Source organism: Grus americana, chromosome 16 (genome assembly GCF_028858705.1).
Source record: "Grus americana isolate bGruAme1 chromosome 16, bGruAme1.mat, whole genome shotgun sequence".
In the NCBI taxonomy this organism is placed as follows: domain Eukaryota; kingdom Metazoa; phylum Chordata; class Aves; order Gruiformes; family Gruidae; genus Grus; species Grus americana.
This window is the reverse complement of record NC_072867.1, coordinates 7,498,032-7,525,967: the sequence shown is the minus strand read 5'-3', so window position 1 is coordinate 7,525,967 and position 27,936 is coordinate 7,498,032. Positions and strand designations below refer to the sequence as shown.

The 27,936-nt window shown below is 40.9% G+C and overlaps 1 protein-coding gene across 3 annotated transcripts in view; it reads right to left on the bottom strand.

The window, feature by feature from the left end:
• Positions 1-6,059: 6,059 nt before the first annotated feature.
• The window catches only part of PI4KA (phosphatidylinositol 4-kinase alpha), a 63,911-nt gene continuing 42,034 nt past the window's right edge, over positions 6,060-27,936 (bottom strand). For all 3 annotated transcript variants that reach the window (XM_054843850.1, XM_054843852.1, XM_054843853.1), the window contains exons 30-55: positions 27,239-27,331; positions 26,729-26,885; positions 26,329-26,456; positions 24,921-25,079; positions 24,509-24,660; positions 23,910-24,017; positions 23,072-23,199; positions 22,872-22,991; positions 22,112-22,191; positions 21,772-21,965; positions 20,953-21,043; positions 19,977-20,144; positions 19,383-19,436; positions 18,043-18,163; positions 17,611-17,740; positions 15,406-15,476; positions 14,465-14,537; positions 14,275-14,345; positions 13,566-13,675; positions 12,847-12,951; positions 12,260-12,385; positions 11,808-11,928; positions 10,969-11,128; positions 9,609-9,698; positions 8,665-8,748; positions 6,060-6,780 (exon numbers count right to left, since the gene is read on the bottom strand). In XM_054843850.1, coding sequence (XP_054699825.1) covers positions 6,729-6,780; positions 8,665-8,748; positions 9,609-9,698; positions 10,969-11,128; positions 11,808-11,928; positions 12,260-12,385; positions 12,847-12,951; positions 13,566-13,675; positions 14,275-14,345; positions 14,465-14,537; positions 15,406-15,476; positions 17,611-17,740; positions 18,043-18,163; positions 19,383-19,436; positions 19,977-20,144; positions 20,953-21,043; positions 21,772-21,965; positions 22,112-22,191; positions 22,872-22,991; positions 23,072-23,199; positions 23,910-24,017; positions 24,509-24,660; positions 24,921-25,079; positions 26,329-26,456; positions 26,729-26,885; positions 27,239-27,331 — 2,946 coding nt within the window. In that variant the 3' untranslated portion in view covers positions 6,060-6,728. The remainder of the gene's footprint in view (positions 6,781-8,664; positions 8,749-9,608; positions 9,699-10,968; positions 11,129-11,807; positions 11,929-12,259; positions 12,386-12,846; positions 12,952-13,565; positions 13,676-14,274; positions 14,346-14,464; positions 14,538-15,405; positions 15,477-17,610; positions 17,741-18,042; positions 18,164-19,382; positions 19,437-19,976; positions 20,145-20,952; positions 21,044-21,771; positions 21,966-22,111; positions 22,192-22,871; positions 22,992-23,071; positions 23,200-23,909; positions 24,018-24,508; positions 24,661-24,920; positions 25,080-26,328; positions 26,457-26,728; positions 26,886-27,238; positions 27,332-27,936) is intronic.

Genomic DNA, 27,936 nt, shown 5'->3' with positions numbered 1-27,936 from the left:
ATTTCATATCTGATACTCAGGTACTCGCTAGCTCTACCACTCAGTGCCTGCCGTGACAGATATGTCACAACTAAAGGTCACAGCAAGGTTTTCCTCCCAGACTTGCTCGCCTTACAGGAAAGGCAGATTTGTTTCCCCTCAATTGCTCGGTCAGTGCGTCGCAGGCACCATCGCTTGTTTCGGAGTGCCCTCTGCCGCTCAGCCCACAGAGCTCCGGGGCTGCAGCTAACGAGGCCGCAGCTAACGAGGCCGCAGCTAACGAGGCCGAGAAAATTAGCGGGATCTCAGCTAAGGACAGGCAGCAGTCAGCACCATGCAGCTCAGAGACCCCGTGCTAGAGCTGAGACCGGAGCTCAGGGTCAGCCTCTAATTACCAGAGGTCTAAAGGCAACAGGTTTGGAAAGCACTGCCACCTACCAGGGCTGCACAATTGGTTTTAAGGTCTGTTTTCTGGGGGAACTGTACCTCAGTTCACCTCCCACACCTCACAAGGCTCTTGCCCTGTTCTTCTCATCTGGGATCCCAGGCAGTAAAGGCAGCAGGTGCCCTTGCACTGGCACTGCAATTTGTGACTTACTTAGGTTAATAAAGTTCTTTCAAGCACAACACCCATAAGTAGCTTTATTAGATCACTTATGTACAATCAGCTACCACACAGGCGCAGCACTGTCCCGCACAAGAAACAGCTTTGCAATATGTACAGAATTCTCTCTGCAATGAGGTCAGGTACTGTGAAGCTGCTAGGTCTGTGCTCCAAAGAGCAATGTGAAGTTCTCAGCATGGAAATGGTTTGCGTGTGCACATGTGAAGATGTACACATACAGTCTTCATCTGTATGCTAACAGCAAGCATCTTAAAAAATATTAGATGCATCAGTCTAAATATAACTCACCGAGTCTTGCACTGGGAAAGAGAACTACATGACAGCAATATATGATTTTATATTTTTGTTATCCAGAGGCATATTATTCTTCATGAGGTATCACTCCTATACCTCTACACGGATGGAATTCTATGACTCGCCCCTTCTTACATCAGGATCAAAGTCACCACCCCATGTTTACTCCTAATCAATACACACAGCTTAGACTGTCTCCTAGATTTGCTACAATTCAGCCATTTTTTTCCCCTCCAACAGCAAAGCACAATCTGTTTTGCCAGTCTTGTCATTGCAAAGCTGAGACAACTTGCTTAAGAACAGACCAAGACACATTCCTAGCTCTGTATCTGTTGCCAATGAGGGGGTTTTAATTCCCAAAGGTGTGTGTGGTGGTAGGGGGTGTGTGTGTGTGGCAGGGTGTGTAACACAGTCTTTGTGTGAGCACTTACACCCACACTCCCAACAATCACTCCCAATTCCCTTCCCCTTTTGACTGCCAGGCTTCCCCTGGGAAGAGATACCTGAATGCAGTCAGGTAGGTAACTTCTCCCTCCAGTGAACTGCCAGCCATTGTTGTCTGCCTGTATGATTACTGTGATTGCTTATCTATGTCACTGCCTTATCCTTCCTGTTCTGCTCCCCCCCCCCTCCCCATTTCAAGCAGCAGAGACACACATAATGTTCATAAACCTTAACACAAGCATGTTCTCAGTTCGTTGCTGCTACAGTAAGCACTGAGGCTAACCATGGCAGTGTTAACCCTGGAGAGGGACACGTTAGAATAACAAGACTCACAGAAACACTATCACTGCTGTTAGGCAACTGATAACGTACCAGAAATAAACACAAAGGCATCACCTAGAACTACAAAGCTCTAGCAACAGGGCTGCTGCAGTTGCAACAGCTCATCAGAAAAACAGTCCTTTTGGGGCGGTTGTGCTATTTAATAAGCCAGCTGATGCCAGGACTGCATGTTATCAGAGCTCATCTGCTTTTGCCAGCTAAGTAGCTTATCTAATAAATACACTACGTCACCTCACAAATCTTGCTTCTTCAGGATTGTAACTCCTGTGACCTCCCAAATGCAGAATCCTTACAAAAGCACAAAAAACCTCAAGCCAGCCAACCCACCACTGACATACCGTAGGTAACAGCCTCGGGTAGGCCTCCTTCACACCAGGCCTGGAAACTGCAGCAGCACCTCGAAACGTTATTTCGAGGTGCTTTCAGTAACAAGGTTCTGTCAGAGAGCCTTTATCTATAAATAACCCCTGTGCATGCTTTCTCTGAGCGTGCCACATGCTGCCCAGCAGATTTTAGTCCTTGTTACATGGGACCAGCAAAAATACCATGTCTTAACACCAAACAGCACAAACACATTATTTTTCATGTCAGATCATTATTAATCATGCTTTTAAGCTGTATCTACACTCAGGACAAATTCTCTTGTTTACTGCTCTTTTTTTGACAGCGTTCATGTGGAAACAAGGGGAAAGGATGGACATATTTATGGTGAAAATGTAAAAAAAGTCTAAACTGTTCTGTTGGCCACAATCCCTTCCCCCCTCTCCAGCATTTTCCAAAGAGGACTCTAGCTCCTCTGCCCAATGTCTGCTCATTTCATTGGCTCCTCCACCGAGTTCCCATTCTCTGTCCGTATCACCCCTGATGCTATGCAGCATGTGCTGGTGCCCGCAGGGGGTACCGCAACCCTGCGCACCAGCCAGAACATCACACAACGCACGTTGCGCTAATGGAGGTAGATTGCTGCGCTTCAGTCTCTAACACACATAATGAGATTAGCATTTGAATAGTGCTGATCAAGTTACCAGTAGCACTGAACCCTGGGTCCATCAGATGCAAATGAATCACTATAAATTTTGCTCCTTTCTTAAAGGCTCTTTATATGCACGGCCAACACAGAAAGAACTGCAGTGGGGACAACCAGGGAAGTCTGTCTCTCACTGTGACCTGGGATTTCTGAGAGTGGAGAAACCATGGGAGCATCTCTGCTTAGATTTCCCCCCCCCCCCCCCTCTTCTTGAAGCCTCTTTTCTCCCAGGGCTGTGGAGGCATCAGGACATATTCTGGCATAAGGTTCAAGGACAAAAACCTTCAGAATACCTTCGTGTACATCTTAATTCTATCTGTTCTTAATTACCTGAGCAACTTCTGAAAGTCCAGCCAGCCTCCTCACATAAAGGGCATATCCTTCCCTGGTGGGAGGATGAAGGTGGCATAGGTCTATGTCATCTCCAACTGCATTGATTCAGTATCTCCAAAGTGCTTGCAAAACACTGGAGCATCTTAGTGTTCTCACCTCCTCAGTCTCCCTGGAGGAAGATACAGAACACATCTCATTTAGGAAGAATCAGCTTTAGGGTACTGCCTTGGACAATTAAATGCAAACTACCTAATCCCCTCTGTATCTCAATTGATGCTCAATTATAGACAATTTTCCTCCCACCTCTGTGCTGAGGGCAGGAACCTGGAGGGGAAGGGAAGGAGGCACAATCAACTTGTGAAAATGACATCTGCAGATGTCACCAGCTGAGTTTTGGCACACACCAGCACCAGACACCACAGTGAGAAAGTCACAAGAGCTCGTCTTTCCTACTAACACGGAATTTTAACACATTCACAACATTTCCACAAGCTTCATAGCAGAAAAAAATGATAATAACCAAGGGATCTCAAATGCAGTCAGTTTTAAAGAGCATACTGCAAACCAACTTGCTCTTGTGATAACTGCAGTTGACCTCTACATGCAATCGGATCCAGCTGCTTTCATTTCTCTGGATAAACTTGACAGAAGAAACTAAGATCATGTCAGCTCTCCAGGCAGCCTGACTGAAGTACGTAAAATAAACAAGCACTGTGAAGAACACTCAAACTCATTCATTTTCTGATATAAAACCCTGGACGCCTTTAATTGCATTCTAACAAATTCTTTACATCCTATGCTAGAACACACAGAAATTGCTATGTGGGTTGAGATTTGCAGCTGGGAGTGGATTTCTGAAGTCCAGCATTAGCAGAGCTCCATTTATTACTCCTAATAGCATTATTCACCAGCTGATAGTACCTTCTAGCCCCAGATATTTCTAACGATACTACTACAAGCTTTTGTTAGGAAGTTCACACCTATTAGCATTCATTTATCCTGTACTCGTTCAAGAAAGCAACTTCTCATGCCATCTCCATTTATGCTAGCTCTTGATTGATCTTCTCATCATAAAGCTGCTTGAGACACTCATTTGGGTTTTCATTTTACATGGTGCATTTATTTTGAGGTGCAGGAAAATACATGCACATAAGCATTAACTTGAATTAGCAAAATATTAGAACTCACCACCACCTCCCCTGAGAAGAGAGGCCTTCACATCTAATCAAGCCACCTGCTCCCTGTTACAGGAAAAGAGGTGAGTAAGTATATCACATTTGTAGTGTCAATCAGCTCCTTTTCCTGCGGAGCCTGAATAGGTACAACTAGCTACAGAGCACAAAAATTACTCCATGTCCCAGTTGCTTGTATAATAAATCTGAATTAAATCAATAATTAAAGCAGTTCTTGCCACTACTTCTCCCCAGTGAACCTTCAAACATTTTTAGAAAGCCAGTGGCACCTCCTCATTTTGCTGATGAGAAAAGGAGCTCAGAGCCATCTTGCTGTGAGATACCCACCACAAAGGCAACAGGCATTGGCACAAAACCCATTTTAACACCCGTGGAAAAAGCGCAAGATATTTTTTAATTAAACAGGCGGATTGCAACCCTTCTTCCAGGAAAGGGCCTGGCCCCCAACCTCACAGGCAGAGCCAAAGCAAACTGCCCTCGCTGCCCCCTCTCCTGCCCCTGCCTCCCTGAGCTGTGAGCACAGCAGTGCATCTCCCTGTACCACCGCAGCAGCATTCTCTGGCAGAGGCCTCATTGGCCAGCCCAGCTTTGGACCAGCTGCCCCCTAAGCAACTCCAGCTGCCCTCGGCCAAGCAAACACACTGAGAGTTTCCTCAGCAAAACAGGAACTCACCCAGCAAGGTTCAAGCGCTGATTCAAAGGTGCTCAAAAGAGCACGCTACTAAGGAGAAGATGTTGGTGCAGCCACACTATCGGCCCTGCAGGGCTTGTGCCCACCTGTCCCATCACACGCAGACTACACTGCAAGGCTCAGCCTGCCACCAGCCGCCCAGCTCCAAGATAACACCAGGAGCCCAGGCCGGGCAATTACAGCCCAGGGTCCTTCCCCTTGGGCCCGGGGCCGCCTTTCAGAGACCCAGGCCCTCGTGTGGACGACACTCCTCAAGCTATGGCCCCTCACGACACACCCACCCCCTCAGGGCCCAGTCCCCTCGCTGCGCAGCCTCACCTCTGGGCTGAACCGACCTCACCGCGCGGCCCCGCCTCAGGGCTGGGGCTCCCTCACGACGCCTCCGCCCCTCAGCGTGGAGCTCTTCTCAGGACTGGGTCTTCCTCACGACGCCTCCGCCCCTCAGCGTGGAGCTCTTCTCAGGACTGTGCCCCTTCCAGGGCCGACTTCTCCTCAGGGCTGGGCCCCCGCCTTATCGCGACCCCGCCTCAGGGCTGGGTTGAGCCCCCTCAAGGGCCGGCTTTTCCTCAGGGCTGGGTGCCTCAGGGCGCGATTTTCCTCAGGGCGCGTGCCCGCCGCAGCGCTGCGCCCCCTCAGGTGCTCCCGGTCGCCCGTCAGCCGCAGCTGCGGAGGGCGCGTGCCGCTCCCCGCCTCCCCGCGCGCGGGACAGGCAGCAGGCGCCGTGCCCGAGACAGCAGCGCAAGGCCCCTTCCCCCCTCGCCAGCCGCGGGAACCGGGCCGGGCCGGGCCCTGGCTGCCCCTTCCCGCAGCAGGCATGGGCTGGGCATCTAGGGAAAAAAATCCCCTCAAGATGGGACTGTCTACGTTTCCAAGAGCATTCTAGAATGACAAGTGTGTAGAAAGATGTGTCCCAGGCTCGGGGAGGGCAGCATGGGGGGGGGGAAGGTTTACCTCGGTCCTACGTTTCAGCTCCTCAGTACATTTCTGAATAAACAATGTCATTTAAGACAGACCAGAAGCTGAAGAAGAAATCTGATTTCTCCAGTCGAAAGAAAGGTCACGATATAATGAACAGTACACAACCGCAGAATGATGTAGTATATAAACTAAAACTCAGCGCATGGCAAAAGATTTGCAACAGACAAAGTCTAAGGTCTTTTATTACATTTTATAGATTAAATATATCTTCAGTAGAGTCTTTTTAAAACACACAAAAGGAAAAATACATTCTTCATGTACATATGAAGTACTGACCACATAGCAGGGACCATGTACAGTGCAAAGTATGAAGACAGCTACACAGACATCACCACCTTGGATGATTATCAGGCTTTTTCTACAGTAAAATGAGAACATGTCAACATTTCTGCTTCCAAAGAGAAATCCATATCCTTCCCTTCCATGGCATTTTGTGAGATTGTGCAGGAAAGGTTTTTCAGTTTTTTTCTTTTTATTTTTACTTTTTAAAGGTATTATAAAATTGTTGCATTACATGAAAAATTATCAGTCTCCACAAGCTTTACCTCTTTCACACATTCATAATCGTAGCACAATTTTTATTGTGATTGCAGCCCAACTCCAAAAATCCAGGGAAAAACAGAAATATCTATAACCTGGTAAAAAGAAAGGAATGAATCAGACTGATTGTTGCAATGTCCAGGAAACATGTACCCACATGTACACACATACACAAAAGATGGAAGATAGCAAGGTGTGACTGAGCATCTCTGATTTATTACAGGTTTGGAGTGAGGGCACAGGGTCGCACGTTTCACTTCGGCAATGAATCTCTAGTGTCTCTCAGTATGGGATGTCATTCTGGTAGTACTGGATCATGTCATATGTCCTACTCCTAGAGAAGGAAAGCAAAGCCAGAAGTAAGTAGAAGTTTATAAACCCCCCCCACGCGTTGTCACAGAAAAAAACATCAAGATTCCACAGAAACAAAATATGGGTGAAGGAAATTAGCTTTGAATGCTCTGAAGGCACTGTGAAAGCCCAATTGCTGTTATGAACAGCACGAGTCATCCTGCTGCTCTTTAAACTAGGTTTAAAAAAAATAAAAAAAAAAAAGTATTTCCTTGCTTTTCTGGTGTGGCAACAGCAACAGCAGCTTGGATAAGCCAGAAGCATCTTACATTGCATTGGCAGTTTGTTTTACGAGAAGGAAATGCATAATGAACGAAGCAAGACCATCAGGGCTGCATGGAGACAGGATTATGCGGAAATAAAAGTAATTTTAATTGAGGAAAATAAAAGTGCAGGGGAAATAACAGCATTAATAGCAGCATCTCTGATGAGTGACTGAACAAACAAATCTAAGCCTTGTTAGAGATAACTCAATTATCCATGGGCAGAACTTATTCAGGTCACAGACTAACCATGCCACAGGTAGAGAAGTTCAAGCTTGTCAGAACTAAGCTGGCTCTGGGTATTCACACAGCAGTGTGACTCCCTTCCTAACCCCCAATATTAATGTAAGATTCTGAGCAGATGCACCAGCAGGCACTAGAAAATCCAATTCAGTTCTAGCAGGGCTGTACCTGAGCCAGTGAGCCTTACTGGTTTCAAGCTGACCCCATATGGAACTACACCAGAGTTTGTATTAGACTCTCCAATATATCCCATAAAGTCTGTATTATCTGGGATAATAATAGAACATGCACTTATGATGTTTAAGCATTAAATTTATTTTATTTGAAGTATTAAATATAATAAAATTACATTTTACATGTCCTTTCCTTTCAAAAGTTTTGCACAAGATACCAAACTATTTGTATACTTGAAGGGAAAAAAACTACAATTGATTGGCTAGCTGGTGATTATGTTGATTTTTAAATTGCTAATTATCTGATAGAACTGATTATTCCATTCAGTATACTGAATAGCAGGTGACAAATAAACATGGCCCAGCTACAAAGACCTTCAAAAACCACACTGCCACTGTTCTCTACTTGAGGCATTTTCCCTAGCCAATATTATACAATAAATAACATATGGTCTAGGAAAATGATTAATGTGTTAATGTAGTATCAAGTCATGAAGAGAAAATTAGTAGAAATATTAGAACTCATTTCTAGAGAAGTCAAATACACTTTTGCACAGAATAGCAGCTTTGAATTTCAGGAAGATATTCAGGCAACTTAAGGCCTACAAAGCAATTATAAAAAAGATTTTGAAAAGCCACTGCAGGAGTGTTTAAGCTTCATTCTTACTCAGACCAATGGACCATGCATATTGTTTTTTAAGAAAACTTCTCCTTAAAAGATAAAAGGGAACAAGCTTCAAGATCAACCTCTCTCCATTCTGACCAGAAGGCATGCTATTCCTGTTGCCATTCAATAGCATTCTTTACTATTTGTCCCTTTATCCGTAGAGGTGACCCTACCCTATATAAAGGAGGTATTGCAACTAGATATATAACCCTAATAGTACAGTTGGCCGTGCCCTAACACAGGAGCCAAAATGCGTCAAAGATTCATTCTGACAGAAAATCTTCTATTCTTTAGACTAGCCAGCCTTGCTATTTGACCAGCCTGGGCTTCAGCCTTCCTTCCCAGTGTAAAAGGGAGGAGATGCAGCATGTTCAGAAGCAAAGCTGCTTTCCTGCATTACCTTAATATCAACAACTCAAAAGTGTTTGGTATCTGACTGATACAACTCCAGTTTTTAGCTCTGCTCAAAGCTTGATGACCTTCCTTTAGCCATAGAGAGAAGACATGCATAGATGCCAAACCTGTTGCTGAGGAAACAATTCTGGATGATCTTGATGATGAAAGTTGCAGCCTCCCGTTCAGTCATGTTGGGACTGAACCTGTGTCTATATGCAGAAAATCACAAAAAGCAAGAGTAAAATTAGTGAGGTTTCCTCTGAGCGCGATACAAATGTGTCTTTGCACAAGCTTAGCCAAGTGTTGATTTCACTTGCTGCAAGTACCTACTTCATGGGAGACTGCCTCGTACAAATTATGTAATGTTTTAATGAGCACTTGCCTTTACTCTTGTAGTGCAGACAGAGACTGTGAACTTTTCATCAGTCTAGCGGTAACTCTAGGAACAGCAGATCTCTCCTTCTAGGCAGCTGCTGCTTTTAAAATATCTTTGTACCTAGTAGTGCCCTTCAGCTCCAGGCCATCATACCTGATGAATCTGTGCTTATCTTTAGGAAATTGTAGGAAGTTACATGCAGGAAATGCTGAGCTAACTCTGGAGGCATAAGCCTGAAGGGCTGTTTAAAGTGTCACATTAGAATTTGTATTTGCCTAAGTTGTTGGATGTTACAACGCAGTCCCATTCAGTACTGTATTATCTGCAGAACAAATTTTAAGATGCTGCTTTCCAGAGTCCAACGCCATTTCAGAGGACATCAGACTCTGCAACACATTACTTCTCAATTAAAGCAGATCTTTCCTTTACAGTCTTATTTTGCTAGTCCTACAAACTTAAAGATAATCCACACACTTGCAGAGTCATTGAACAGCTTTAACTTAATTCTAAGAAAAGGCCTCTGGAATTCCTACTGTCTTAGATAGTCTATAAACAAAAGTTACCATTTTTACAACACTAGACATTTAAGATATTTGAGCAGCATGGCACCTATATTCATTGCACAAGTTGTGACAGTATACATTCTGTGAAGAACATACGAACATTTTCCAGTTCGTACATACGCTTACTCACTTCAACAGCTTGATTGTCTGCCCTCGGAAACAGGGCAGTCCCGTATCCAACATTAATGTAACCAGTGAGACTACAGCATCCATGTAAGGCCTAAAGAAAAAGAGGACAAAAAGGTTATAGCACTCAAACTTCTGCAGCCGTAGGAGGTAAAGCAGGCAAGCCAAGGAGCTCAATGAGCTGGATCCCACCTTTTTCTGTAATTAAATCAACACACATAATCCTCTTATGTTTGCTGGTGGAGCTATACCATTGCTTGCAATCTGTCACTTTAATTAAATTTCACTCCTTTATATTGGACTACCAGATACTCAGAATGCTGCAAGATGAACAGTCTCAAGGAGGATTATACAAAGCAATGCTTTAGTAAACAACATTTCTTTGGCATCAGAAAGGTGAACTAGTGCATCAAACCAGTACAAAAGGCTGAAACCAGCAATACCACAGTAACAGATTATCTTCTAATTCCTAATTACCCCATGTAATTCTTTGCTACATCAGCCCAGCTTCCCTTCTCCTTCCTCTCCTCCCACTTAGACCTTTTATCACCTACCAAGCTATTACTCTACTACTTGGGTGACATTTTTGCCTTGACACAAAACTTTCTCCAGACTGCTCCCCCTCAAGGAACCAAATTGATCTTGACTCCAAGACAGCCCCTCCTGGGGCTACTAGCTGAAGAAACTTTGGTTCTGTAAGATAACATCAATAATACTTTACACTCATGATAGAATAAGCTTTTATCTAGACTCTACTGTACTGTCCTCCTCCTACCCACATGCAACATCCTCTTGATATAGATTTATTAGTGCTTCTGCATGTTAAAGCAAACCTTGTGCAAGGTAAAGTTGCAAACCTTTATGGTGACCACAGCTGAGGAGCTGAGCTACCAAAACCCCTGCATATTTTACAACAGAAAAATGTAGCACTTTTTCACATCTCCTACCTAATTAACTCTAGCTGAAATGGTGATTAATGCAATTGTCCTATTTGGGAAAACAAGAAAGATTTTGATTCTCCTATAGTTTCTTACTACAAAGTTTTAACAGCATACTAAATTGTGTGAGGAAATGTGTGTAACAACACATTTATAAATTGAATATGAAGAAATGTGTGTAACATCAAATTTATAACTTGAATATAATATAGAAATTTTTCAAATATAACATAAGAACAGAACCCTCCCCACAAAGTTAGGCTGCAAAATTGCAGAATTACTACGTTTTTTCAAAGTTTGCAAGATGTACCAGGACAGTCTGACAGGCTCAGACTTCCTACAGACAAATGTTTATTACTATTTATCTTCTCATCTGGTTTTATGCATGCAAGCACTTCCATTTTTGAGCAGTTAAGAACACCTTACCTGACTGCCAGATAGCCTCTGACACACATCTCCATAAACCATTTGAACGGAGTTGCCTCCATTTTTCCTCCCATTATCATCACCATCTCATCAGTCAGCTTAATGTCAGGCTCCCAGCCCAGATTTCCACCAGGTGAGCTTTCAAACATGAATCCAAAATCTGTGCACAAAAGAAAAGTCACCTCATAAACTTTGTTGGTTAATTGTGTGCTGTCAAACCTTACAGCAGAAAGGAGAAGTGGATTTCACGTAATAATACCTACTTTTTCTACCAACATTTCAACTCCAACTGGAAAAAAGCTTTGGGGAAGTGTAAGAATGCCAACAAAAGAATCACCACCATGACATTAGGCTAGACTTAAGAATGTTGACATCAAATAAAAACTCCTTGCTGAAACATCTGCGCAGTACCAGAAAAGCAAAGCTAAGGCAGAGGTTACAGCCTCACATAATTATATAAATTTACTTGTCAAATTTAATTCATACTCATACAGTGATTAAAGGAACATAAAGATATATTTATATACTTATACATATACACACACATATATGTACGTATGCATGCATAAGTATGTATACATACATAATCCATACATACGTGTGTATATTCTTTCCTGAAGCTCATAAAACTTTGTGAAGCTACATTTAGACAGAAGCAGTCAACACAAATACACATACAATACTGAACAGGCATGAAAAAATCCCATCTGTATTTACAAACTTTGAAATCAGTATATAGATGGATCTCAAAAGGGAAATAGCTTACTATCTTCTATGAGCAATACTTTACAGCAGAAGGAAAAGGTAACTACTGAAATCTGAATGCGGATATAACTGACCAATATGAATAATGTGTCCCTTTTTGTCCAGCATGATGTTGCCATTATGCCTGTCTTTAATCTGGAGCAGAAACAGGAGAAGACTATACGCAGCCATACTGCGGATGAAATTATAGCGAGCCTGTACAAACAAGAAGTTAAAACAAATCAGAAGAACATAGAGAATTTAATAACTCTCCATCCCAGGAGCAGATACAGCTGAACAAAGGTTTGGGGTTTTTTCATTTTTTTCCATTCATGATTAGTTTGAAGCAATGTTCAATGATATTCTCCATACATCTACAGCTGCAATAACTTCTTTAGCTAACTCACTCATAGCTAAAAATGGATTATCAGCATCAGAAACCAGATACAGCATTATGGTAGTCATTATCCAATTATTTGTCATTATTTCTTATAGCCAGAATGTTTCTCGGTTGAGATTTTGCTGTGCTTGCCAACTGATATTTTACCTTCTGGAATGCAAGGGTAGACTCATCTCCATATTGCCTTGTAAAGTAATCATACATCCCGAAGTCTGTCTGCCTGCCCAGCTGGTCACGGGATGTGCAGTCAGGAATGCATTCAATAACACCACACTGAAGGGAAAGAAGAGAAACAGGTCTGTAAAGCACGCTCCCAACATATATTTTGTTCGTGGCTCTTGGCAGTCATACAGGTCCCCTGGGAAATGTGGGGAAGCCTATAGATCACTGAATACAGAATTTCTACTTGTAGAAGTAGTATATCCATTTTTTTAGGATTTCCATGCAAAATAAGACAAACTCTGTGACTTTCCACTGACTTGTACAATGTAGTTCCAAAAAATCAAACAACAAACACGAATAACCACAGGCAGCAAAATTTCAGAGCCAAAAGCTTCAGAAAATCAGGAAGCAGGAGAGGTAAGACTCTTTTTGTTGCTGGTACTCCAAATATTTGGCTTAAGTGATGTGGGCAGTATTTTCTTGCAGTATGGAATTTTTATGTGTGCTGGAAGAGAAAGTCTTTTTTAATTAGAAACTATTTTCTACAGTAGTACAGTTAATTGCCCACTTACCCCAGGAGCTGTGGCTACCACTCTGTATGGAAACACAAAAAGATCCAAGCCTACCAGCTGAAATATGTTCTTGAAGAGATCGATGATTTGTAAAGCTAACATGTCCTGTTATACAAGAAAAAAATTGCACAAGCATTACAGGGGTTACGGATCATAAGTTAGATTACAAAAATGCTCTGAAGAACTCTGAAGTGAACATTAAGTTACCCCAGCAGGTCTGCAGATGTGTGCTTGTGCATGAACTGTGGCTCTGGGGGAAATCAAAATGGGAAAAGATAAATGCTGTTTAAGTGGGTAGCAAGCAACGCTGAAGATTTAACTGCTGACCTACAAAGAGCAAATTTTTCCATCACTCTTTGATAAGAGGGCTACTAATAACTCCAGGGATAATAACAAGCATTCCCTCTTAATCAAAATCAATCAAACTTCAATGTACAAGATATCACCTCAGAAACTGCTGCTATGTTACCATTTGTTCAATCGAAAAATAAACTCTGAAAAATAATTTTAAGTCATGGTAAACTCTATTGAAAAGGTGGCCTTTGTTTCCAAACCAGAATTTCTCTAGTGGTACAAGACAGTTCTCTCCCTCAGTCCATAACTAGTGGAGATTCTCAAAATTCCAAAGAAAAATATTTCTATACTAAAATTATTTTCTCTTCCATTATTGTCACCTGCAAATCTGTCTCCTATAACTGCAAAGCCCGATAGCTTTGTACCTGTCTGCAGTCATCGCCCACTTTAAAGATAGCTGCCTGCCAACAGATTTTCTTACTGTCCACCCCTTCTTCTGCACTTTCATCTATGGAATCAGAACGACAACGCAGACCTGCAAGAAGAGTACAAAGAGAAACCCAGACATGGACTTTAATTAGTAGCTTTCTATCATGACAAGCCTTCTGCACTCAAACCCACAACATTTCACTGCAGGTGCACTGCAGATATTTCTGCCTTGCAAGGTGAATGCTGTAAGAGAGTTCCCTTTGTCTACTGGAACTGGAACATACCAAAACAGTGTTCATGATTTACTTGATAAATGCCTGAATTGCATTAAGCTAGTCAGCTAGAGCATCCCACAAAATTTATTATGAGAAAAAACTGCCAAACCCTGGAGTTTGCTACAGTCTAAAAATCAGGGAAAGGCAATCAATTTATATATTAGTCTAAAGTAATTGTTAAAATTTCTTCAAGTTACCTATGTGGCTTGCTTCCCGGGACTTAAAAATTGCAAAAAAAAGGGATTTAAGTTTTCAGCATTTTCTACTCTCTTCCTTTGATCCAGTTTCATTTCTGAGCGGAACCGTTGCAGATAAAGTTCAACATGGAAATAATTTTACTGCAGCAGTACAGATCACTAAAAGTAGGCAATTTTAAAGGAATTGCTGACTCTTAATTAGTAGTGTCAATGATTAAAACGCAGTTACTAACCTTCTTTTTCAAGCTCACTAACTCCACATCGTTTCACTTTAAATTTGGCCAGGTAGGGTGCTTTTGCTGCACTAAATTGTAATAAAAACAAAGATGATGACAAGTGCAAGTTAGCCAAACATGAATTTGCAGAAAAATACCTAAATATCATGAATTAACTTAATGGGAGAATATAAGAAGAGTATGGTACCTCTGCATAGGAGTTCCTGATTTGTAATCAATGTCCAGAACAATAGCTTCAGGATTGCTGGGCAAGTAACAACCTGTGAAATGGAGCAGACAGCTGAGAACAAATCCCTTGGCTAGTGTGACAATGCAAGTTGGAGAAAAATTGGTGTTCAGTACATAGTTTTGAATTAAATAAAATGTTGGAGATAAACTGGAGATTACAGTCTGTGAGCCACGAATGACGCAGTATCCTTTGTATTAGCAAGTGGCTGACAGAAACTAATAGAATACAGCTTTGAACTAATACTGCAGGATCTGTACCACAGAAATGTACAGACAGAACTTCTCTTACAGTAGTCCCTAATAAGATGTGGCTGTTTTTCCCAGTGCACTAGGGAGGGCCCTCGGCAACCAACACACGGCAGGAGAATTGAGACCTGTTAGACAGAGATGAGGAAAAAGCTTTCCCCAAACTCCATTTTAAAGAGAGGATTCAGGTTGTGAAAACGTATGTTCAAGATTTGGAAGGACCTGCAGACAATGATGTTTCAAGGGAATGCCTGATGAGACAAAAAGGAGAATGAAAGGAATTGGACACACGTCATTCTTGAGATAACATAACTTCTCAAAAGCGCCTCATCTTTTTAAAAAAAGAAGGTGGTCCAAAGAAAAAGAGCTTATTTATCTTCCCTCTTCAGACATACATTTCTACTTTTATCCATGATGTGCGTTATCTAACTTGCTCTTGGGCAAATTTTGATGCACCACATAGAAATTATTTGATGAGTAAAATATTTGAATTGCTTCAAGAGAAAAACAATCCAACTGTTACAGAAGAGCAGCCACCAGCATCAAAACTGAGAGCTGCCATTTGCAGAGATTTCAAGATTTGCTTGCAGAAAATACAGTACTCGTGCTGAATGCAAAAAGCCCACTATATTATATGATTAAATCTCTTCTTACCAGGCTGCACTTTCACCTCAGATAGAGCACTCAAACACGCTTTTTTTCTTTCATCTCCTTTAGGGAATGGCCTAGAAAATTCAATGGCATTTTATTTATCTGCATACTATATATTATTCTTCGTACTAGCCTCAAATTTGTTTCAAATTTATTCAAACTTCACTAAAAATGTTTCTCCCTGTAATGACAAAGATCTCTTACTGCACCATTTCTAGAGAACTTAAAGGCTCAATACCCAACCAGAACATTTTTTATCTTAATGAAGGTTATAGTCTTTGCTTTGTAGATTTAACATTGATTTGACATATTGGTTGTTGACAAACCCAAACAGCATAAGAGATGTGAATGAAATACATGAAGGCTCTTCCTCATACAGAAATTTGAGCATAATTCTACCTGTGTAAGCACTGCTATAGTTATATCAATGTGATCTTCCTTTGTGGAACTTATTCTAGAATAAGAACATTGCTAACTGGAAAAGGACAAGCCAGCAAAATGCCTACGCAATTACACGCCTAATTTGTTCACATACTTAGCGTGACTGCAGGTGTCAACTGGATAATTGGTAACATGGTTAACGATTAGTATGTACAATTACCCATTTGCACAGGCACTTGAGTTAACCATCTATTGAAGTCAGGCACACAATTGCATGCTCACCTGGTGTAGCAGCATGCAACTGAAAGATATTACCTATGCTCTCATTTTAAGCAGTACAGCAGATTACTGAAGCAGCAACATAACAATGAAATCATCACAGATGATACATTCATTCATTTATGTCATCTACAAAGCAAACAGCATCTCCTCTGTGTTGTCTTTACATTGGAGATGCACAAAAAACACACTCATTTTAAGGCTGGGGTGCAAAAATGCAATGCTTGCAAAGCACTATTATCTGTTGCTTAATTATGACTTCATACTACCAAACAGTGGATTGATTTCATTCTAAATACCAAGATATTCAGATCCTAACCCCCCTTTTAACTCACCCTACTGGGTGAAAACATCTTAACATGCACATAGAAGGCACTTAGTAGTTGATTGTTTCTGTGATCTCGGTGTCCATTAGCCTGATGCCCTTACATTGGTGGTTTGCAAAGCTTCAATTTAAAGTAGGTATGTTCCAGAACATACATTTTATATGACTTTCAAATACTTTCATACACCAGAGAATGTTTTAAAAATATGCAATGAAACCACACTTACAGACTTAGAGCTTGTGTGCTGAGCTGCTGCCATCCACTGGCAAGCTTTATAAAAGTTGAATTACATCTCTTACTGCAGTCTGTACAGTCAACAGTGAGAATCCCTCTATGAGTAGGACTTTCAGTTTTAAAAGATCAACAATCCAATGTTTATGACATCAAAACTTTCTCCATAACCACAATTTAGGAATGAAGGAAAAAGACTTACATATGCAAAAAGAACAATCGTCTTTGAATTACACTGCACAATGAAATCTCTTTAAGAGGAAAAGACAATTTCATGGAGTTTCAGCAGAAAGGAAACCATTTATCTATGTTTGAGTTCTTTTGGTTTTGTGGTGTTTTTTTGTTTTGGTTTTTTTTTTTTTAATTTTTTTTTAAACTCCACACAAAATGTTGATATGCAAAAAAATGACAGTCAATCTGGTAGACCTAAAGAGAGAAGCGCTGTTTTTCCTGCCTGAATCGAGCTCCGCTTACTTTTCAGAAGAACATTGGCAGCATATCCAAAAAAACAAATTAATGATGCAGGTGACAACTAGACTGATGGAATTTCAACTGGGACAAGAGCACCGATTACTTTACAAATTCCATTCTTGTATCAGTGCATTTTTCTATGGAACCTCATTCCACAATGTATTTGATAAAATCAGACTAAAAACTAACGTTTAAGTTTAGAATCATCTGCTTCCAAAGTAAAAAGTCATAGCTGTTTCAGATGGACTGCTAGCTCAAAGCATGAGCACTGAGATCAGGGCAGATATGAATTATCCCTAAAAGTCAAATTAAAATGAGCCTTTGCATCCTACCACAACTCTTCAGTTTAAATGTAACTTAAAAAAAAAAAATCAATTTCTTATCATATAAGTAATTAATTCTTTTTTCGTGAAAACACTATCCCAATACCCCTAAAAGTGACTTAGCCTCTTAATCAGGACACTGGTAATTAACAGAACAGAGAACCCCAAAAAGCACAATTCTGAAGTACAGCGCTTACTTGATAATGGCTGAAACGTTGGTGATTTTATTAAAGAAATCAAATTCCCGTTGGTAGAACTCCTTGGCTGGGCCAGATAATGAGCCAGTTATCTCCTCTACTAGCTGCTCCAGAAGTTCCCCAATGTCAGCTGCACGTGAAAAAGGAAGCATTTGTGTCAGAAGCTTATTTCAGAAACTAAATGATATCAGTGATGGAAATAGCCACCTTCAGATAGTATTCAGAAAAAGGTACTGATGCAAACATTGCCACATCTCTTTTGATGCATTCTGTCAGGTAGAACACTTCTACAGAATGGGCCTTACTTCTGCAAATGAAAGCAAAGTTCCTAGATAAAAGGATTCCTCCCACCAAGAGAGAAGCAGGAAGGAGATTTAGTCTTAACTGAGACAAGGAAAGGAGTCAAGCTAGATTATATTTTAAAGCACTCACGATCTTTTTGGTGTCCTTCTTCATCCAGGTAGATATTAGTTTTCATGTTCCAGATGAATTGGTGAGCCAAGAGCTGGGATTTGGCAGCTGCCCACAGGATGTATTCTCTAACATAACCCATCTGCAACCATATCCAGTCCAGTAAGGATCAAAGATCATCACAACTCGTACCAGACTCGGTACTACTGCTTCTAACAGCTATTCTTCAAACTCAAAAATATTTAATGGATGGGAAGATGACATCTGCACTCTCATTCATGTCGCTAAACTGACCTTTGAAGAACGACAGCATATTTTAACAGGTAGTGAACTGACCTAAACTGTTTTCAGCTTTATTACTGACTTATTCCATTATTCTAACCAACCTTCTTCCCACTTCTGTGCCATTTTCTATCTCTCTGGATTGCAAATCTCTTTCAACTTCGGGCATCTCCTCGCACGCGTACAAGAGACGTTGATCTTGCTTGGCATCACTAAATGCTCCCATAATACCAAAAGTCTAGGCAGTGTCATAGGGACTGCACATTTTGGTGGCAAGAACTGCATGTTCTTCCACAGAAATTCTAGAAAGAACAAACTTACAAAAGAAGTTGAAGTGTACAAGGGAATCCTACTTATTCCAGAAGTTGCATTCCTTTTCCTCTACCTGCAGCTACTTCTGTGGTCTGTAGACGTTCCTATGTTTGACTGATATTAACAGACAAGATCCCTGATGTTCACTGATGTGCACTGCAGAGGATACTTTATGCGAAGTTCTCAAAGAATAACTACAGTCACCTACACTAGTGGCTGGGGATGTCTTCACCTGAAAACAATGCACTGACCAGAGCTCACACACCATGTGGGCAGATAACAATGATCTCACATTAATGAACTCTGAACTTGGTCATCAAGCTTTACTTCTGACTTCCACAAGATGAAGCTAAAATCTGATTTCATATACATGATGGAGCACAAGACACTCCTAGATGTCTTCTTTGGTTAACTCCACAGCAAAATTATTAAGGATAGTGATTTAATTTCATTACTGTTTGCCTCATGCAGACCTTCAAAAGCTTTATTCAGACAATGTCTTAATCTGGGGTTTCCCATAACAAAATCTCTTTCCTGACAGATGAGCTACATAGCCTCAGGCTTCTCAAGTTTACCTGTTCATAAAAGAGGTGTATCTCAAGCAAGCCAGCCTCTAGAGACAGTAATTTTTCTTCTATGTATTAGAGATAGGGGACAATAATAAGCAGCATTAGTTTAAGCTTTAATTTTGTCTGATTTGCAGTTTTAAGTCTAAAAGCTGCTTTAAAAACCTGGTTTGTTGATATGCAGTTGTTTCATATTCTCACCTTGTCATACCGAAGTGCTTGCACAATCTGTGGAATGTAGAATAAAATGGCATCCTGAAAAAGAAAAGATGGCAGGGTTTTTATTGTTTTAGTAGTCAGAAGGGAAGATAGGTCACATGCACAGAGAAAAGCTCTCTTCAGTTAGGTGATGAACAAAGTCTAACTACCTCTTAAATTTAAACCATATATATGCCACCTCAAAGTATTTTTTCTGTCCAGCTACTCCCTTCTAAAATATCATTAATAGTCATGTATTTTACAGTCCTAATTCAAGTCTGACAAATGTTAAAAATCCAGCCTTCTGCTGCTTTAGAAGAAACATCTTTCCACTGAGTGAAGATTCAAAAGGAACAATTTAAGAATAGCCTGAAGAATTCAGCTTAGTCTGATTTATGACAAAAGAGCTGCAAGCACATGAGCCAGTTTTATGTGGGACAACTTCAACTTTTCATTCCAATATATTCACATTCTGCAATGTGGTGTGCCCATTTAGCATACACGTCTCTCCAGGGTATTAAAACGGAGCCTGTGGCTACAATGACTAAGGCCATAACTTTGCTTGGGGTGTTAAGGCTCTCTTGGAACTCATCTTACCGGAGGAAAAGATCGCAGGACTTTAACCCCATATTGAGCTGTTAGAGGATGAGGTGGATACATGCTTGAAAAATAGGAAAGGCCAGTTGGTGGATCTGTTGGTGCCCAGCACAGAACGTGGCTGAGTTCAGGTGCATCAGCATCAATTGTATGCCAGGTAACCAGGTACTGAAAAAGCAGGTCAGACATGTTAGGCGTTTATAGCACCTAGTAATGTCGGGTAATACACATCGGATGGTAATGCTATAATCTAGCTTCCTATAACAGGGAAAGTGAAACATGCTACATTTTATTTTACAAAAGCACAGCTATTTTATCTAAAGCATTTTTCTTCCATGGAAATCTAACTATTGGAATCACCTCACCTCCCAGATCACCAGATGAAGTTAGTGAAGTCAAGTTACTAAAAGCACAATACAGGAGTTCTAGCATAGGGAGAAAGAAGAAAGGATGAGCCCATTTGTAAGAGTCAAAGAAGGTTCAGTTTTCCTGTCATCTATTTTACAGGCGATGTACAGAAGGCAGCACTGACAAGACTGTCCTTCACAGGACTAGAGTGCTTCACTGCAGATCAGCATGAAGAGTCTCCTCCATTTTAAGAGGCTTGGCCTCTTGACACACAGAACAGGTTAAACTTGAAATAATTTCAGCAGCAGCACTCACCAGTGGTCTTTTTACACATTACGCAAAAGGAACAGAAATGGTGGCTGTACTGCAAGTGATGAGTTTTGAGACATTTTGTGTATGTTTAGAATATACCCAGGAGCAAGATGTACCATCAGCTAACGAGCCACCCACTCTTACTATTGTGATTCTTGCCTCAGCACCCTATTTCCACAGCTGTTCTGTCATTCTCTCCTACAGAGCTGTGGTTAGCACTAGAACATACACTGTTAACTAAAGGCTGTATTTTCCAATATATCTGGATGCAACGGCCATACTGAGGCCCTGTAACAGTGTAAATATCCACAAGTACCTTTATTGCTTCAGGAACATCACTAACAGCTCCTGGGTCCAACCGAACCAGACGGGTCACTTCTGTTCCAATAGCTTCAGTGTTCTTAAATCTAAGGATTACCAGGAATACAATAACATTATTAGAAAATTTTGAAAGCCTCTTCTATTTATGTGGAGGACAGCAAAAGGCAGAAAAGTATATGCTTAATAAACAAATAGTCCAACTATGAAATAATGCACACTGAGGGACCAATATACTGTCAAAAGAGGATTTGTGAACAACTGGTCCTCATCCAATGCTTTTGTATAAACCACTAGTATTTTAGCCCACTATTGGATTCTTGGCTGAAACATACTGTCTGGGATTCTACAGAAACCAGTGTGCAGAACTCTACTTGGCAAAAACTATCACTGTTGTAAGAGGGAAAGAATTTCCTTTCCCTTCCGGAGCCAACTATGCTAATTCTCCTACAATACTTATTAAAGTGCAAGCCAATATATAGCTAGAACATTTCATTCAAAGATACTTTTAGCACTGTTTAAATGCTATGCCTGCTAATGTGTTAAAAACCAAACATAATTTCTTCTGAATAAAACACCATCTAAATGTTAGCAAAGAATGGGTGGCCAGAAAGGAAGCTGGACTCCACCAGAGCCTGAGCCAAATAAGTATAGCAAGTAATCTACTTCTTTTCATTTCAAAGGTCTCAACCAGCTATGAAACTATGCAAAGGGGCTGTAAACAGGAGCAAGTGCAATCAGTACTTAGAGTGTAAGTACTCACTCAACTTCTAAGGCAGCAGGAATTACATCAGTTCTTTCTTTTGAAATATCTCACCTGGTAGGCAGCTGTACAGCAAGATGAGGAGAAATGCTCCAAGCCAGATTTACATTGTCCTTCCATTGCTTCTCACTAAGACTGATATACTTAGACCTCCAGTTTGCTACACTGCTCTCTCCAGTTTGATCCAGCTCTAGCTCAGGGGAAGACAGTGGATTGTACCATGTGATTAAGCGTTCAATCTCAGTAGCCTGAGGAAAACAAGAAAAAAAAAAAAAAAAAGAGTTTTCTGGAAGAAGAAAAAACACTCCCAATTTCATACTTTAGTTCATGTATCCTACAAGACCACCACAGTCTTAGAAATTCATGCAGTTTCCCCATTCTTCTGATGACCCACCAACAACGAGAGCAGTAGCGTTCTTCGCTTCATGTAGTACTTGTGTAGCTGTGTTCCTCTGTTAGTCTTCTTAGACATTCCTTGAGAAAAGGATAGAAAAAAGTTTTCAGTGGTTTTTGTTCAGTATATTAAATGGTGCTTTCAAACTGTCATGGCAACATGAACACATAAGAACTGAATAATCTGAATAGGATCCTTGGAATAGGAATGAATGGGATGCTTGGAAATACAGATTAGAGTGACTTCAGAAAGTCAGCGCTGCAGCTACTCATTGTACAGTTGTTCTCTGAACATATGCAGTACAACAGGCTACGGGGATATCAATTTACCCAGCATTGCATTCACTTTAGAAACATGACAGTCAACTAAAAAGAAAGAGTACATAGTTTACAACTGTACAAAAACACAGCCCACAATTCAATGTCACTCTGCTGCCCCCGAAAAGCACTAGGGGCAGGTTTGCACAAAGAAAGCAATTTCCCTACAGGATTTCAATACCTCTTGACCTCCAGTATTACTTCTTCTGCACTACAGAACTGAACATTCTATCAAAAAAATCTCCAGGTAATTTCAAAACCTTGCTGCTCACTACCAGTGAGATTTTTTCTGCCTCCTCTCCAAAGTTTGGCACTGGTAATTAAATACCCTGCCAGAAGAAGAGGGCCCTATATTAAAGGTAAATGTTGACTTGAAGCAGTATCTGCATATAAAATATGCTCTGTAGTTGGCTGCAACGAGCTGGTGACAATCAAAAAGATACCTGATTTTTTAGATATAGTTGACATGCCACTGGACAAAGGGTAAGTATTTATCCATCCTTGTGTAGCCTGTTGCCGAGATCCAACGTTGATATCCAGGTTGCTCCTGGTGTCTTGATTATCTAACAACAGAGCACAGACCTGATGTAGAATCCAAGCAAAGAAACAACAGGCTTTTGAAATGGCACATACAGGAACTCACCAGGCGGCACGAGTTGACTGGCTGTCAGATACTTCTTGTCTGAGAACATTGCAGTCCAAAACTTGATCAATATGCTGATATCCTCACGAAGCCTCTTCTCCCCTTGCGTAGGGAACTTTGAGGGACAACTTAAAGAAAAATAATGTGAAGTTGAATGTATTAGAAAAAAAACAAAACCCCCACAAAACTAATCAAGTCATATTTCTTATTCTGACCAGAATCTACAAGGATGAGGCTACACATCACTACATTTTATCCTCACTGATTTATTCTGTCTGACTTAAGAGTACAAGCTTCCTATTATAACTGAAAATTAAGCAACAGTCTGTCAGTATCTTGGATTCATCTGAAATTTGTTATAATTGACTGACCTCCTCACATTTAGACATTCCTATCAATTATTTTCTCTTGTGTCCATGTCAAACATTGAAATCATCAGATTCAGTGTGAGTGTATTTTCAAAACAGTGAAATTATACTTCAGCCACGCACTCTGTAACAGCAATTCTTTAAATCTTATAAATCTAGGTACACTTTTGAGAATTGAATAAACTCCAAAATAAGGAAAGGAAGAAAACAACAGAAATGTTCCTGAAGGTATTACTTTATAAACCACACACACAAAAGCCAGAACTTGTATCTAAGCCTCTTTGAGATGGCTTATGAACTACAGAAAAGCACAAGAAAAAAAAAAGTTTCTGTTAAAATGGGTGAAAAAGGAAAGGAACAAGTTAAATCACTACAAGAGAAAGACAGCTGCTGCTTTGAAGTATCATGGGAGGTTCAGGAAATCACACACACACACACTTTCAGTGACTAGTTGCAAATAAAAAAAGTACCTGAAATAATCAAAGGCAGTTGAATAAATCTTTTCTCTCAAAACATTTCGGATAGTTGCATTTGGAACCACATCAGCATGCAGCAAAGACAACCCCAGAGTCAGCAACCTAATAAGTGAAATAGTTAAGAGCATGCAAATTATGGCATTCCCAAAATGGTGACCAATGCAACACCACACAAACCACAGGTACAGCTGTAACTCCATTCAACTCATTGAAAAGTGTCTGTTTCAGAGCTCTTGGCAAACTGTTTTCATTACCATCAGTCTGTTCCTAAAGCTGGGACTACTGAACCACAGAAAGTTGAAGCCTTCAAGTCACAAAGAGTGAAAACAATGGAGCAAAATTATCCCCAACTGATACACTGACTGGATCCAGGATGCAGGCAATTCACCGTAAGAATTATCCCATGAAGTTTTCTGAAGCACCAAAAATGACTTTCAAGGAAACAGAGCTTAGACTCTGCCTCATTCCAGGCATCGTAAGGAATTTTCGCCACTTGAAGCTGAGGACAAATTATACATTTAATGCTGAGGTTTTTTCTCCCATCCCTGTATAACCTTATTCCTTACACCAAGGGAAAAAACAGAACTACTCACTTAAATCGGGGTCCAATTGCTGCCACATGCCTATTCAAACTGCCTTTCGCCCCTCCAATGTTCAACGAAAGAGACCGCTGGAGCAGGCTGGAGAAGATCTCTATTTGGTCAGAACTGCAGTACTTGGCTATTTCGAATCTCTGCACCAAAAACTGAGAGAGAAAGACATGTCATGCTTCCTTTGACCTTTTTTCATCTCAAAACCCCCCCAGACTTTTCTGTTTCAAACACCTTTCTCCCCCTCAATTGTTATGCTCATCTAAAAACAGTGTGTCTCCTGGCTTTGAGGCAGAGGGACTATCATCATGACTCCGCTCCCTTCCTGAACCATGAGAACAAATAGTGCCAAGTAGCTTAATCACAGCGTCACTGCAACACCGCCACAGGTGGGACGTTCAGAAGAAATACACACCTCTATCCAGATGTAATGCGGAGTCACCTCTGGTGGACAAGGCCTCGGCTGGCTCTCTTCTGAGGCTGCTAATGGATCTGCTTCTTTCTGCTCAGCAGAGAACAGGCCAACTTTCTGCTCCACTGTCATCTGCCAGGCTCCTGCCATTTCCCGCATGAACTGCAAAAAGGAAGATAACAGTGTTTCCTGTTTCAAGAGCATCTTCTTATACGGAAAGCACACTCTTTCTCCATAGAGCACACAAGGATCTAATACATCAATTAAAATTCACTGCAATATTAATGGAGAGGCAGACACAGGTCTATACAACCCACCTGAAATAAAATGTTTCTTTCACATCCTAAATTACGGGAAGAAAGACTCCCCCCTGCAGAAGTTCAGCTAGTAACAGAAAGATGAATGGTAACAGCAGATAAGTGCTGTATTTTGTTGAGGAGACTGAACTGTTAGATCAGCTCGTGCTGTCCTTCCCTCCCCTCTACTAACGGTTACTGCCTCCAACACCAGGAGAGCAGGGACAAGCCTATGCCAGGTTCTCACGTACCGCAGGACACAGCTTGGCCCATGAGCACACACAACTGATGAAGTGCACAACATAAAGATGGCACAGAATTCACTTTTGCTGAACCTGCTCTACGGAGCAGCATCCTCTGATAGAAAGGAGGCCCAGCAACCCAGGCTGCTTAAGTGATGGCCTGAACAAGATACAAAGAAACTTCCCAGAAGCCTAAGGAGAAAAAATGAAACTGATGCTTAAGAAGTTAAACACTGAAACGTGCATGTAAACTGACCTAACTAAATTTAGATTAATGATTTTCTCCAGCAAATGAAACACTTTGTGCTCACTAACTGGAGCAATTACCAGAGGCAGCTTTCTCAGCTGTGTGCGGACTGTAACTACACCACACTCGGTTGCTTTATTACTATTAGATTCATCCCCACTTCACAAAATACAGCTGGTCTAGCCTGTCAGAGGATTAGGACACTTGCAAACCTATTCTTAATGCAAGGGTGCAATGCCAGATACCAGAGGCTCTGACTGATGAGCAGGAACTTTGATTTCTATTTGGTTTAGAACACCATTCTATAAAGTGTGGTAGTTCAGAACCTGATTAACGAGCAGCTCAGGCATCTCAGCAGCAAAGTAAGTTGTACAGCTGAGATCCTAACAGATTTCCTTTGCTATATCATTGCTGCTGCTGAGAAAGATCCATTTCCCACAGTCCACGTTGTGAGGGTGCTCAGACTTCCAACAATACATGACCAGAGATTTCCTGGCAGGCTAAAGTGATTAACAATGCCTTTAACATCCTTATTTAACACAGATTCACAATAACTGTGAATGTCTCAAAATTTTCTTCTTCTCCCCCGGCAGGGGCAGAGGAAGAGTTGTTAAACAGCTTCCTACCGGTACTTCTATTCCATTCTTGGCAGCGAGCAGCCACTCCCAGCAAGCAATTGCTGTTTCCATGCCATGTTCATTGAACATTCGCAGGGGTCCCCAACACAGATGATGAAGGAGCTGGGGATCACAGTCTGAAAACAAACATTCACTCAGATTTCTCCAAGAGAATAAATAAATGCTTTTCACATCAGCATGAAATTGGTGTGCACAGCAGTAATAATCAATTCCTAATAAATAGTTTCTAGTTTAAGGCAGCTTTTCCCCAATATAAGCCTAATTGAAAAAACTCAAAACAGTTTTGCTTCAAGTTGATGTGTACTAGGTTTGTATACGGATAGCTTTTGTAGTTTATTACTCTTGGCATTCACAGCCAGACAGCAGAACTCCATTTGTTTTTAATTACCTTTGCTGCTTATTAGCAGTGCAGTCAACTTAAACATGGCCTGGGTGTAGAATTCAGTGTGGCCTGATTCAAGAGCATCATTCAGCTCTTTGACCATCAGTTTATTCAGGTCAGATGTTCGTCCTGTAGCATTTGAGAACTGAATCATTCCAGAAACCTGTAAAATATAAGGGGTTTTTCTACAGAGAACAGTATTATTAGGAATCTAGTTTGGTATTGCTCATGTGGTGATTAAGGAACTCCACAGAGAGATCTTTTTTTACTACTTTGTTAAATCTTTAGCTTTATCTGCAATCTAAGAACCCTCTGCAAGACCAACAGTAAAATGATCTGCTTAATAACCTAGGAAAACTATACCCTTTATCTTGAAGGAATTTAACTTTAGAGCCCATGCTTAAAATAACATAGACCCATATAACACTTTAGGTTGGAAAAGCCTTTTCAGCCGTGGCTGAGAAGCCATGCCAGAGCTCATGGACACCCCACACTCACGAGAAATCCTGTACTTACCTCTCCTGCGTAGCGGTTGCGCAAGTTAAGAGAAGCCATGAAGTTGGAGTAGTCCTTCTTCACACAAGTTGGTCTTTCAGTTAGCTGGGTAGCCTGTGACCAGACCACATATAGATGTTTATACTGTTCATATCCAACCACTTGTCTTTTTTTTTATTTATACCTTCACATATGTTTTAAGTTTAGTTTTATTTATGGTAATAAACAGAATAGTATCAGGACTATTAGGTATAACAGTACTCGGACTGATAAAAATGGAATAAGGAACATGTGCATTAATTCCATGTGTACAGTTTGAAATATATATGTATTTGTATATACTTTTTGAAAGATAAAAAAAAAAATCATGGAAAGGGTAGAATCTCTGAGACTGCTGTTCCCTTCTCAAGAACAGATAAAGAAGACAGAAGAGGAGACGTCATCTTGGTTTTGCCCTCTCCATGCAACAGCTTGCTGAACTGACAGTAATGCAGAGAGAGTGTTTTGTTCCTGTCTTTAAAAAGTAAACTACTGATCCACATTTCCCTTTGCAGAAGCACTGAGTAATTTGTGACTCAGAGGTTTCTCCTCAAAAACAAATAAAAAGAATGATTCTTTAGACTGTAAAATGATTTTTTTTTTATATTGAGGATTTAATACTAAAATACAAGGCCAGCAAAATCACCAAAAATTCAACACTCCTACAATGCTTTGTTTCA